General features: G+C 47.0%; 1 protein-coding gene across 4 annotated transcripts in view; it reads left to right on the forward strand.

Annotated features, from left to right (window-relative positions):
* GTF3C5 (general transcription factor IIIC subunit 5) overlaps positions 1–12,745 on the forward strand; it is a 114,210-nt gene that overhangs the window by 61,444 nt on the left and 40,021 nt on the right. Inside the window, exons 1-3 of one of the 4 annotated variants that reach the window (XR_012236107.1) lie at positions 2,180–2,401; positions 5,422–5,647; positions 7,787–7,985. Coding sequence is in view for 3 of the 4 variants with exons in the window: in XM_073600552.1 (XP_073456653.1) it covers positions 2,264–2,401; positions 5,422–5,647; positions 7,787–7,985 (563 nt within the window). In the remaining variant the exon portion in view is untranslated. Of the gene's footprint in view, positions 1–2,179; positions 2,402–5,421; positions 5,648–7,786; positions 7,986–12,745 lie in introns of those variants that run through there. The other 3 variants (XM_073600553.1, XM_073600552.1, XM_073600554.1) reach the window with 3 other exon arrangements.

Genomic DNA, 12,745 nt, shown 5'->3' on the forward strand with positions numbered 1-12,745 from the left:
GATATCACCTGTGATGTATTTCAGTTATCTTGCAAACCTGGCCTGTTGGTGGGTCCTGAGGACTGGAGTTGAGAACCACTGCCCTAGACTGACAACCCACAAAACAAAATACTGACACCTCAGACTGACCCCCGTCCAACTGAAACACCAGACTGAGCCACCGCCACTAATACATGTCACCCCCAAAATAAAAATAATGAGAACTGCTTACTAGCGGCTTGCTTTTCGACCTCTATGGCAGTTGGTGGGTTAAAATTGTGTCCTCCCACAATAGTAATAATGCAGGCTGTGAAATTGTGTATACCCTCTTCTAATAATGCAGGCCGTGAAAATAGGTATCCCCCCCCCTCTAATAATGCAGGCTGCCTGTGACATCCAGCCAGCCTGTGCCAACCATCATGTGTCCCCATGCCATGCAGTTTGTGGCCCCCGTGACATCCAGCTAGTGCAGCCTGTGCCCGCCTGTGATATCCAGCCAGCCTGTGGCAACCATCGTGTGCCTCCTGTGCCATGCAGCCTGTGGCCCCCCCGTGAAACCCCAGCCAGTGTAGCCCGTGCCAACCACCGTGTGCCCCCCGGTGACATGCAGCCCACCTGTGACATCAAGACTGACCCCCCCCCGTGACATCAAGACTGACCCCCCTCCCCCCGTGACATCAAGACTGACCCCCCCGTGACATCCAGACTGACCCCCCCCCCGTGACATCCAGACTGACCCCCCCCGTGACATCCAGACTGACCCCCCCCGTGACATCCAGACTGACCCCCCCCGTGACATCCAGACTGACCCCCCCCCCGTGACATCCAGACTGACCCCCCCCGTGACATCCAGACTGACCCCCCCCCCGTGACATCCAGACTGACCCCCCCCCCTGTGACATCCAGACTGACCCCCCCCTGTGACATCCAGACTGACCCCCCCCCCCCGTGACATCCAGACTGACCCCCCCCCCCGTGACATCCAGACTGACCCCCCCCCGTGACATCAAGACTGACCCCCCTCCCCCCGTGACATCAAGACTGACCCCCCCGTGACATCCAGACTGACCCCCCCCCCCCCGTGACATCCAGACTGACCCCCCCCCCCGTGACATCCAGACTGACCCCCCCCCGTGACATCCAGACTGACCCCCCCCGTGACATCCAGACTGACCCCCCCCCCGTGACATCCAGACTGACCCCCCTCCCCCCGTGACATCAAGACTGACCCCCCCCGTGACATCCAGACTGACCCCCCCCCCCCGTGACATCCAGACTGACCCCCCCCCCGTGACATCCAGACTGACCCCCCCCCGTGACATCCAGACTGACCCCCCCCCGTGACATCCAGACTGACCCCCCCCCCCCGTGACATCAAGACTGACCCCCCCCGTGACATCCAGACTGACCCCCCCCCCCCCGTGACATCCAGACTGACCCCCCCCGTGACATCCAGACTGACCCCCCCCGTGACATCCAGACTGACCCCCCCCCCCGTGACATCCAGACTGACCCCCCTCCCCCCGTGACATCAAGACTGACCCCCCCGTGACATCCAGACTGACCCCCCCCCCCGTGACATCCAGACTGACCCCCCCCCCGTGACATCCAGACTGACCCCCCCCCGTGACATCCAGACTGACCCCCCCCCGTGACATCCAGACTGACCCCCCCCCCCCGTGACATCCAGACTGACCCCCCTCCCCCCGTGACATCAAGACTGACCCCCCCCGTGACATCCAGACTGACCCCCCCCCCCCGTGACATCCAGACTGACCCCCCCCCCCCCGTGACATCCAGACTGACCCCCCCCCCGTGACATCCAGACTGACCCCCCCCCCCCGTGACATCCAGACTGACCCCCCCCCCGTGACATCCAGACTGACCCCCCCCCCCGTGACATCCAGACTGACCCCCCCCCCCGTGACATCCAGACTGACCCCCCCCCCGTGACATCCAGACTGACCCCCCTCCCCCCGTGACATCAAGACTGACCCCCCCGTGACATCCAGACTGACCCTCCCCCCGTGACATCCAGACTGACCCCCCCCCCCCTGTGACCCCTCGTCGTGTCCCCCACTGTCAATCAGATGTAGCCGAGGTGTGTCGCTGTGTCTTCATGATGCAGCCGATCCATCAGCGTGTGAGGAGTTAATATCACTCATCTGTGATCGTCGGCAGTAGCTCTGCGCTCGCTTTCTTTTGTCTGAAACCGGCACATGCGCAGTAGAGGCAAGTGATACCGAATTTCGTGAGATACCGTATTTACTTCTACAACGGAGCCATGGCAGAAATGGAGGGCTCGGCTACTGTGACTCTTCCCAGGGGCAAGAAGCCGATGGTGTGTGTGGAGTACCCGGGGCTGGTGCAGGATGTGGACAAGATGCTGCTCACCCTGGGCGGGGAGGAAGGGGTGTCCCGGGTGAGGCTGCTGGATGGGGGAAGTTATTTTCTGCTGCACCGCCATTGTGTACTCTGCTGTGTGCTGGATATCCATTATATACTGTATATCTATAGTACTATGAGGGGAACCATCGGGCATGTCTGCCTGGAAAACTGTGTTGTGTATATCCAGAAACCCTGTCAGTTTTTGTATGCTGTATATGTATCATTCAGGAGATTTCCCTTACTTCCTGTCTTGTCCACGCAACCGGAAGTGAGGGTGAATCCCCTATTAGTTGTCACCAGCCCAGGTGTCCCCATTGGAAGATTTCCCCACTGGTGACAACAGTAAAATGTTAGATCTCCCCTCACTTTCTGATCACACATGTGGAGGGTTATTATCTCCCAAGACACAAATCTAGATAAATCTCTGACAGAGGTTCTGAGTTGAAGTTGACGTATAAGCAAGCAAGGTAGAGAAGGATCTCTGGGCCTCTGGCTTCCATCATTTCGAAATCTTTGTCCCGCAGCAAGCATGCAGCCAGTGAAATCAGAATTCCTGATCTGTAGGGCATCTTTTGGGTCATAGAAACGGAACGTATTGTGGATGGGCAGAGAGAGCAAGACCCGTAACCAGTTTAGGACGGGCCATAGTAATGCAGCGGGCAGTCATTGTGCCAAGCCACTGCGCCCGCTCTCATTAGAGGAGAGTATGGACTAAGAGCACAGAGCTGATTGGAGCGGCTCTGTGCCTTGTGATGGACAATCCCAGCCATCAGCAGTGTAAATAGTGTAGTACATTGGTGAGTCCTTCCTCTCACCATAGAGGAGGGAAGAAGAAGGAGGAGGATTTATGAAGTTAATCCATTCATGAAAGTAGAACTAAAGGCAGTAATGCTTACCTGTGTTCCAACTGTCTCACACCTTCAAGGGGTCGGGCATCTTCCTGGTGCTGGTCCTAAGCCATCTTGATTGGCTGGTGTGGGATGACATCACGCATGCGCAGGCATCCTGGCACACAGACGCTCAAGGTTAAAGTGTTTTGAGTTACCCATGACATCCTAGCCATTACACAAAATGCAATTTCTTCTGCAAAGGAGCTCTCTTCTACTAATAATAGAAGACTTTTACTTGGCTTCAGTGGGGGCCTTTCAGAGATCTTTTATGTTTCAACTGCTTACATACCAGCATATCAGTTTCCAAAAAATGGGGTATCTACCTTCTAAAAAAGGGGGTATTTGGGGGTTGTTTGTATTGTCCTGGCACTTTTATTTTATTTGTTTAATAACCAAAAGTAAGGGAACAGTTTTTTTTTTTTTTTTGTTTTTGTTTTTTTTCATTAAATGTTTATTTTCAAAATGTTTGCTCCTTTTTTTCCATTATACAAATTTTCCCATGCAAGTCAAACTGATTTTGTTATGGGTCAAGTATGGGAGGGCTAGAAGCCCTGTCAGGTTTTTATTGCTGCTGTCACAGAAGAGATTTTATTACCCTCTCTGTTTGTCCTGAGTCCACTGACATCAGGCCAGAAAGTGATGGGAAATAGACTTTTACAGGGGGAAATCTTCGGGGGGGGGGGGGGGGGCAGCGCTTTACCAGTGACTGCTATCTAAGGGGTAGTTTACCTTGCTCTGGAGAGATTTCCTCTCACCTTCTCCTGCCTTTTTCGATTGGGGATAAGAAGTTAAAAAAAAAAAAAAAAAAAAAAAAAAAGGAATAGGTTTTTGTTATTCTCTACTCTATACAACACTTTCACACTGGGGCGGTGGGGGCGTCGGCGGTAAAACAGCGCTATTTTTAGCGCTGTTTTACCGTCGTTTTTGTGGCTGTATTCGGCCGCTAGCGGTGCGGTTTTAACCCCCGCTGGCGGCCGAAAAAGGGTTAAATCCGCTCGTACAGCGCGGCTATAGCCGCGGTATTACTGCGGTATAGCCGCGCTGTCCTATTGATTTCAATGGGCAGGAGCGGTGAATACACCGCTCCAAAGAAGCGGTTGGCAGGACTTTTTTTACCGTCCTGCCAGCGCACCGCTTTAGTGTGAAAGCCCTCGGGCTTTCACACTGAACAAACAGCGGAGGCAGTTTAGGGGAGGTTTGCAGGTGGTATTTTTAGCGCAATACCGCCTGCAAACCACCCCAGTGTGAAAGGGGCCTAAGACCCCTTTTTACACTGGGGCGCTTTTCAGGCGTTTTAGCACTAAAAATAGTACCTGAAAAGCGCCTCTCAAGCCACCCCAGTGTGAAAACCCGAGTACTTACACACTGGGGCGGTGCGCTTGCAGTGCAGAAAAAAAAAAAAAGTCCTGCAAGCAGCATCTTTGGGGTGGTGGGGGGGAGCGGTGTATACACCCCTCCTCCATTGCCCCTGCCCAGCTTGTAGTTTCAATAAACTGCCACGGTGTTGTTGAGCGCTCTGGTGGTTTGTCTCTTCATGTCAGTGTGTGTCTGCCTGCCCGTATGAGGTACGATCAGACAGATACACTGACAAGTCTGCAGGAGTCCTGCATGGCACCTGCGATCTGCTGATTGCTGGGGCAATGCTTTCCAGGCTCAAAGTAAAAGAATAAATAAATGCACATTTTCTTACCTGCAAAAAGATGTGCATTTATTTATTTATTTATTTATTTATTTATTTATAAATGAACTTATCCTTTAAAAACACCTTTATTGCTTCAGTACCATTAGGCACCATTCACACCTATGCAGTTTTGAGTGTTTCTGCAGTGCTTTTATTTTATTTTTTTACTGCGTTTTTTGCCACGACTTGTTTTTTTTTTTTTTTTTTTTTTTTTTTGGAAAATTTGTTATCGAGCAGATTAAAAACCGCAAATTGCGTTAAAAACGCACAACATCCTATTCTGCAGCTTCTCCATTGAAGTCTATTGAACCAAAGTGAACACAGAATCACTTTATTTACTAAAATTCACTTTGCAAAGTGAAACTAGACTGTCTACATCTTTTATTAAATCGGCCCCACTCTGTATCCTTCTACATGTGTCCTGCCTGTTTTATCACCAATTGTATTTTAGTTTTATGGGTGTTTTTCTTGCGTTTCTTTCAGGTGTATGCTGATCCTGCGAAAAGGCTTGAGCTGTATTACAGGCCTAAGGACCCTTATTGTCATCCATTGTGTGCCAACCGGTTCCCCACCACCACTATGATCCTACGGGTGAAGATAAAAACTCGGAAGAAAAGGTCAGATGGTATGGAAACTGAAAGCCAAGCTTCAGAGCAAAAGGTTACTATGGAAATCATTGGTGTGGTGGGAACAGTCTATAAATTCCAAGGTACACATTGTTATTTCTTCCCTGAATGCTTTACTAGTCAGTCCAATGCCAGAATGTTTTATACTTTTGGATTGAGTATGTTGACTGTCTGGGAGTTTCACAACAGGAATTCAGAGAAAATTTCTCCAAAGTGGGGAAAATCCCCTTCTAGGCAGTTGTCACCGTTGTTTCGTCAGATTAGGCGACCCGTCAGAATGTGTAATGGAAGTGACGTTTCGTCGTCGCCATCTTGCTACACCCTGCACTCCTCCACAGTAAGGATACAGTGAGAAGGGAGCAAGTGGACATCTTGTTACACCCACCAGAGTTTTGCATTTTAGACTATAAACTGAGTTTATATAGTGAAATAAAGTACTTAGAACTCCGTGTGAATGTTTACATGTTGAATTTTTAAAAGCAGCAGTGTTCTGTCAGATTAGCAAACCTGTGAGATCAGCAGGCTTGCCGCTGCTTTTAAAATTCAACATCTAAACAGTCAGACGGAGTTCTAAGTACTGTATTTATTGGCGTATAACACTCACTTTTTCACCATGAAAATTGGGTGCAAATAGCGTGTGCGTGTTATACGCAAATACTTCAATTTTAGCGGCCTCGGAGGGGACAGGGAAGGGGGCGGGACGAGCGCCATCAGATTACATACAGTGAGAAACTCCTGTTTACTTGGCGGCCTCTGTAATAGGAAGTCCTGTCTCCTGGGCCGCCATTGGACCACTGTTCTGTCTATCATAGGAGATTCTCACTGTATGTAATCTGTCTGCGCTCGTCCTGCCCACCTCCCTGTCCCCTCTGGGCTGCAGATGGGCATCGATCAGGCTGCACTGATGGTAATGGTGAGGCTGTTGCATTGATGGCACTTGTGAGGCTGCATTGATGTGGACTGATGAGGCTGCATTGATGGCACTTGTGAGACTGCAGATGGGCACTGATCAGGCTGCATTGATGGCAATGGTGAGACTGCAGATGGGCACTGACCCTTATTTTGCTTCAAAGTTCCTTATTTAAAATTTAAGTTTTTTTTCCTGAAACTTCCCTCTTAAAATGAATGTGCGTGTTATACGCCGATAAATACGGTACTCTATTTCACTATATAAACTCAGTTTACTGTTAAAAATAAGCGTAAAATGCAAAACTCCGGTGGGTGTAACAAGATGTCCGCTTGCCCCCTTCTCAGTGTATCCTTACTATGGAAGAGTGTGGGGTGTAGCAAGATGGCGGCTAGGAAACATCACTTCTGTTACACATTCTGACGGGTCGCCAAATCTGATGAAACACCGGCACAGGTACCCACGTTGGAAAATTTCAGTTCTGTTCCTGTTCTGGTGACAACTCAAATCTTTGTATTTACCTTTTTCATTTCTTGTGGCAATGGTTACAAGGACAAAGAGAGAAGGTAAATCTTCTCTGTGGGACTCCCAGGCAGCAGGTAAAACCTAACATTCATCATTCTGTCCCACACTGTCCTCAGACTCGGTATAGACTGGTGTGCAGACAATGATGGTACTTTATAAAAGCCAAAAGGGTTGCTAATTTTTCTAGATCTTATCAAAAGCATACAAGAAGAATTCAGAGCTTTTTATACACTTTTTTTTAAAAAGCAGAACTACCTTTCACAGTGATAGGGGGAGTATGGTGGGGTCTGATTCCTGACTGGATGTTTAGCTCCATGTGGGATTCTTGTTGGGTGATTTCCTCCCACTCCATACTGAGCCTTAGCTCTTCTCCCTTAGCTCTTTAATCCCAGATTAAATTGGAACTTTAGTCAGAAAACAAAGTCCTGCTAGATCACTTCAAGCTGACCACTTTTGCAGGTATAGCTATGTAAATCTGTATAAAATCTAGTAATATGCTCTTACCCTGCTCTGCACATGCTCAGTTGCTTTCCATTTTTGGCTTTGTGCTGAAAATCTGAGCCACTAGAGGCCAATCTGCTTACGACCTAAAAAGGTACTGCTGCTCAGGGGCTCTGGGCTTCAGCAAAATGGCAGGATCCGGTAAGAAAACAGGAGCAATGCTGGAGGCAATTGACCGCACACACTAATTTTGTTAGCGTAATAATTATTATTGTGGAAAGAACATTATTTTGCATCCAGTTGTTATGGGTAAAGTTCTGCTTTCATTTCCAGTTTTTCCTGTTTCCAGGCATGTCTGATTTCCAATATCTGGCATTTACCCAAAACCCTGATGGATCCCGGTTCTCTCTGTATGATAAAGTCCTGCTGACAAAGCCTGAGAAAGAGGAGTTCTTCCACCAAGACCTGCCCCTATATATCCCACCGCCTATTTTTTCTCGATTGGATAACCCAGTGGATTATTTCTACAGACCAAACATCAACCACAGGTAGGCTTCAATTTCTAGTTGGGTTCATGATCTGAAAGCCGGACTCCTACCAAAATATTTTCTAAGTTATATATAAAGTGGGGGGGGGGGGGGGGTTTGTACTACTACTACTACTACTACTACTACTACAATCATACTTGTAGGCCAGTCTCCAGGCTTGAGCCTGAGGGTGGCTGTCCAAGGCAATGCAAATACTTTCAAAAATGTGTTATTTGCATAGGATTTCTGATACAGGCATTATTTGTGATCCAAATGAATGGCTTTGTTGCATGTTGCTAGGTACAAAATTAGCGTTCGTAAAATTATTTGTATGCCACACATGCTTTCTATGAAGTATCTGGAAGCATGTACAGAAGAAAGTTTTTTTTTCAAAAGCAGAGAGAAAGAGAGACCAAAAAGTGTTACATTATTCTATAAAAGAAGGCATCTTTGGTATCTCTTAAGGCCTGGTTCACACCTATGTGTTTTTCAGTAACATGGTTTCCTATGGGTCACGTTCACATCTGTTCGTTTTCAACCTGTGCATTTATTAGAAGGGGTCAGGGACTTTTAGCCCGCAGCTGGTTGCATTTTTAGTTCCTTAGACAGTTAATGGAAATGCTGCAGAAACGTATATCAAAAATTCAGTGTTTGCATTTTTGATGCGTTTGTGCTGGGTTCTCCTGCATGACAACAGATACCTTCCAAAACGCATGTGCAAACAAACGCAAAATGCACTGGGAAAACGCATCAGCTGCAACCTGCATAAGTGTGAACCTAGCCTAAAAGAGAAGTACGGGATATGAAAAACGAACACACATACTGACCTAGGTGGATGCAGCATTGGACCGATGCTTCATCTGTCCCCTGCCGCCTCTAGAACTGAGTGATCAAAGACCACTAATCACTCAGCTCTGGGTGAGCAGTTACTGACAGTCGCAGGCTCTTTGCTCTGCCACTCCTGCGCTCACTGGAGTGCTGGGCTGTGGAGGGGGTGGGAGGGGCTGGCTCAGGCTCTCAGCAGCACGCTAAGGAGAGCCAACTGCTGGTCTAGGCATCTGGGTGGATCCCAACATTAAAGTCAGGATCTCTCCAGAGTGTGGACTGGTTGAGTCATGTCAGCTGACAGTGGGCTTTATCCTGCTATTGTCTGAATATGGGTCAGAGGAGTGCAGAACTAAGTGCACTCCTGAGATCTCCAGCAGAAGTAGGGCCAAAAGCAGTTTGGCCCTACTTCTCCTTTTAATTGTCAAAGTTTCTTATTACAGTGCCTTGAAAAACTATTCACACCCCTTGAAATTTTCTAAATTTTGTCATGTTAAAACTATAAACGTAAATGGGATTTTATGTGATAGACCAACACAAAGTGGCACATAATTGTGAAGTGGAAGTAAAATGATAAATGGTTTTAAATTTTTTTTTTTTTTTTTTACAAATATCTGAAAAGTGTGGCGTGCATTTGTATTCAGCCCCCCTGAGTCAATACTTTGTAAAACCACCTTTCACTGCAATTACAGCTGCAAGTCTTTTTGGGTATGTCTCTACGACCCCTTTCATACTGTGGCGCTTTACAGGCAATACAGCGCTAAAAATAGAGCCTGTAAAGAGCCGCTCCTGTCTCCTGCCCTCCGGCTTTCACACTGGAGCGATACTCTTGCAGGACATTAAAAAAACTCCTGCAAGCAGCATCTTTGGAGCGGTGAAGGAGCGGTACACCGCTCCTGCCCATTGATCTGAATGGGCACCGCTGCAAAACCCCTACTAGCGGGCAAATAGCGTCGCTACAAATAGCGCCGTTTTACCGCCGTCGCCCGCACCGCCCCGTGTGAAAGGGCTCTACCAGCTTTGCACATTTTAGAAAGTGACATTTTTGCCCATTCTTCTTAGCAAAATAGCTCAAGCTCTGTCAGATTGGATGGAGAGCGTCTGTGAACAGCAATTTTCAAGTCTTGCCACAGATTCTCAATTGGTTTTAGGTCTGGACTTTGACTGGGCCATTCTAACACATGAATATGATTTGATTGAAACCATTCCATTGTAGCTCTGGCTGTATGTTTCGGGTCGTTGTCCTGCTGGTAGGTGAACCTCCGCCCCAGTCTCAAGTCTTTTGCAGACTCTAACAGGTTTTCTTCTAAGATTGCCCTGTATTTGGCTCCATCCATCTTTCTATCAACTCTGACCAGCTTCTCTGTCCCTGCTGAAGAAAAGCATCCCCACAACATGCTGCTGCCACCACCATGTTTCACGGTGTGGATGGTGTGTTCAGGGTGATGTGCAGTGTTACCTTTTGCTTTTTTTTTGGCCTAAAAGTTTCTTTTGCTTTTAGGCCAAAAAGTTTAATTTTGGTCTCATCTGACCAGAGCACCTTCTTTCACATGTGTGCTGTGTCCCCAACATGGCTTCTTGCAAACTAAAAACGGGACTTCTTATGTCTTTCTTTGAACAATGTCTTTCTTCTTGCCACTCTTCCATCAAGGCCAGATTTGTGGAATGCACAACTAATAGTTGTCCTGTGGACAGATTCTCCCACCTGAGCTGTGGATCTCTGCAGCTCCTCCAGAGTTACCATGGGCCTCTTGGCTCTTCTCTGATGAATGCTCTCCTTGCCCGGCCGGTCAGTTTAGGTGGACGGCCATGTCTTGGTAGGTTTGCAGTTGTGCCGTACTCTTTCCATTTTCAGATGATGGATTGAACAGTGCAAAGCTTGGGATAGTTTTTTTTTTTTTTTTTTTTTTATAACCCAACCCTGCTTTAAAATCCTCCACAACTTTATCCCTGACCTGTCTGGTGTGTTCCTTGGCCTTCATGATGCTGTTTGTTTACTAAGGTTCTCTAACAGACCTCTGAGGGCTTCACAGAACAGCTGTATTTATACTGAGATTTAATTAGACAGGTGGACTCTATTTACTAATTAGGTGACTTCTTAACCACTTCCCTACCCGCCCATAGTCATATGACGTCCACAGATGGGATCTTCCATCCTGGGTGGACGTCATATGATGTCCTGGGATTCCCGGCTGTCCAGGGGGGGCGCGCGCGCCCACCGCATTCCTCGGGACCCGGTGCATGTGCCCGGCGACCGCGATTTCCGCCGGGCACCCGCGATTGCCCGTTAACCGGGCCGGCATTTGGATCTGTGTGTGTAAACACACAGATCCACAGCCTGTCAGCTCTGAGGAGAGCGATCTGTGTTCCCAGAACGGAGGAACACTGATCGGTGTCCTCCCTTAGTGCGTCCCCTCCCCCTACAGTTAGAATCATTCCCTAGAAAACATACTTAACCCCTCCCCACCCCCTAGTGGTTAACCCCTTCACTGCCTGTCACATTTACACAGTAATCAATGCAATTTTATAGCATTGATCGCTGTATAAAAGTGTCCGATGTGTCCGCCATAATGTCGCAGTCACCAAAAAAAATCGCGATCGCCGCTAAAAAAATAAAAAAATATTTTTTTTTAAAAAATGCCATAAATCTATCCCGTATTTTGTAGACGTTATAACTTTTGCGCAAACCAATCAATATACGCTTATTGCGATTTTTTTTTTTTTTTTTTTTTACCAAAAATATGTAGAAGAATACGTATCGGCCAAAACTAAGGAAAAAATGTGTTTTTAAAAAAAAAAAAATTGGGATATTTATTATAGCAAAAAGTAAAAAATATTGTGTTTTTTTTTCAAAATTGTCGCTCTTCTTTTGTTTATAGCGCAAAAAATAAAAACCGCAGAGACGATCAAATACCACCAAAAAAAAAGCTCTATTTGTGGTGAAAAAAGGACGTCAATTTTTTTTGGGGTACAACGTCGCACAACCGCGCAATTGACGTTAAAAGTGCGACAGCGCTGAAAACTAAAAATTGGCCTGGGAAGGAAGGGGGTGAAATTGCCCGGTATTGAACCGGTTAAGGCAATTAGTTCCACTAGATTTTAGTTAGGGGTAATTAATGCACACCACACTTTTCACATATTTATTTGTAAAAAAAAATGTTGAAAACCATTTATCATTTTCCTTCCACTTCACAATTATGTGCCACTTTGTGGTGTTTTATCACATAAAATCCATTTACGTTTTTGGTTGTAACATGACAAAATGTGGAAAATTTCAAGGGGGTGTGAATACTTTTTCAAGGCACTGTATGTGATTGTGAGCCTTCTTAAAAAGCTTACTCATCTAATAGGATACCTAGTGTCTTCCTTATCTGTATGCAGAGAGCCATGTGTCAGCGAACGGGCGGATTAGGAAAGAAAAGGAAATTTCAACTGTTGAGGATTCCAGTACATCTCTCAATGGACAGCAAGAGAAAGCAGAGAACTGAAAGATTTAGGTTTGTGACTTGCTTGATTCTATCGGGTAATTTAATGGTGATTACCTATTTTTAATTGTAAACTTTATGGGGAATCCCTCACAGATATCTAAACCATGTCTTTCAGGTTCAGCTATGAGAGATATGCAATCCTGCAAAGCCGGATGGTCTAGGACATTAAGACTTTGGTCACACCAAATCCAACTTCACTTCAATCGCATGATTTCAAAGCTGCGTGTCAGTGCGACTTTAGGTGTGACTTGGCTGACATCTGTGCGATTTCATGCACAGGTGTCTATGCAAGTCGCACTCGAAATCAGCAAAAATAGTGTAGGGTGCGTCTTGTCATGCTATTTGGACCTGTCAGATTGTATTACAAGTCGTACCGGTGTGACCGGGGGGCTAATGATCTGATGCTGGTGTCAGCCAGTGCTGATATAAAGCATTTCAAGCATTCTATGTAAATATGATATGGAAGGT

Source organism: Aquarana catesbeiana, linkage group LG09, assembly GCF_042186555.1.
Source record: "Aquarana catesbeiana isolate 2022-GZ linkage group LG09, ASM4218655v1, whole genome shotgun sequence".
Taxonomy (NCBI): Eukaryota; Metazoa; Chordata; class Amphibia; order Anura; family Ranidae; genus Aquarana; species Aquarana catesbeiana.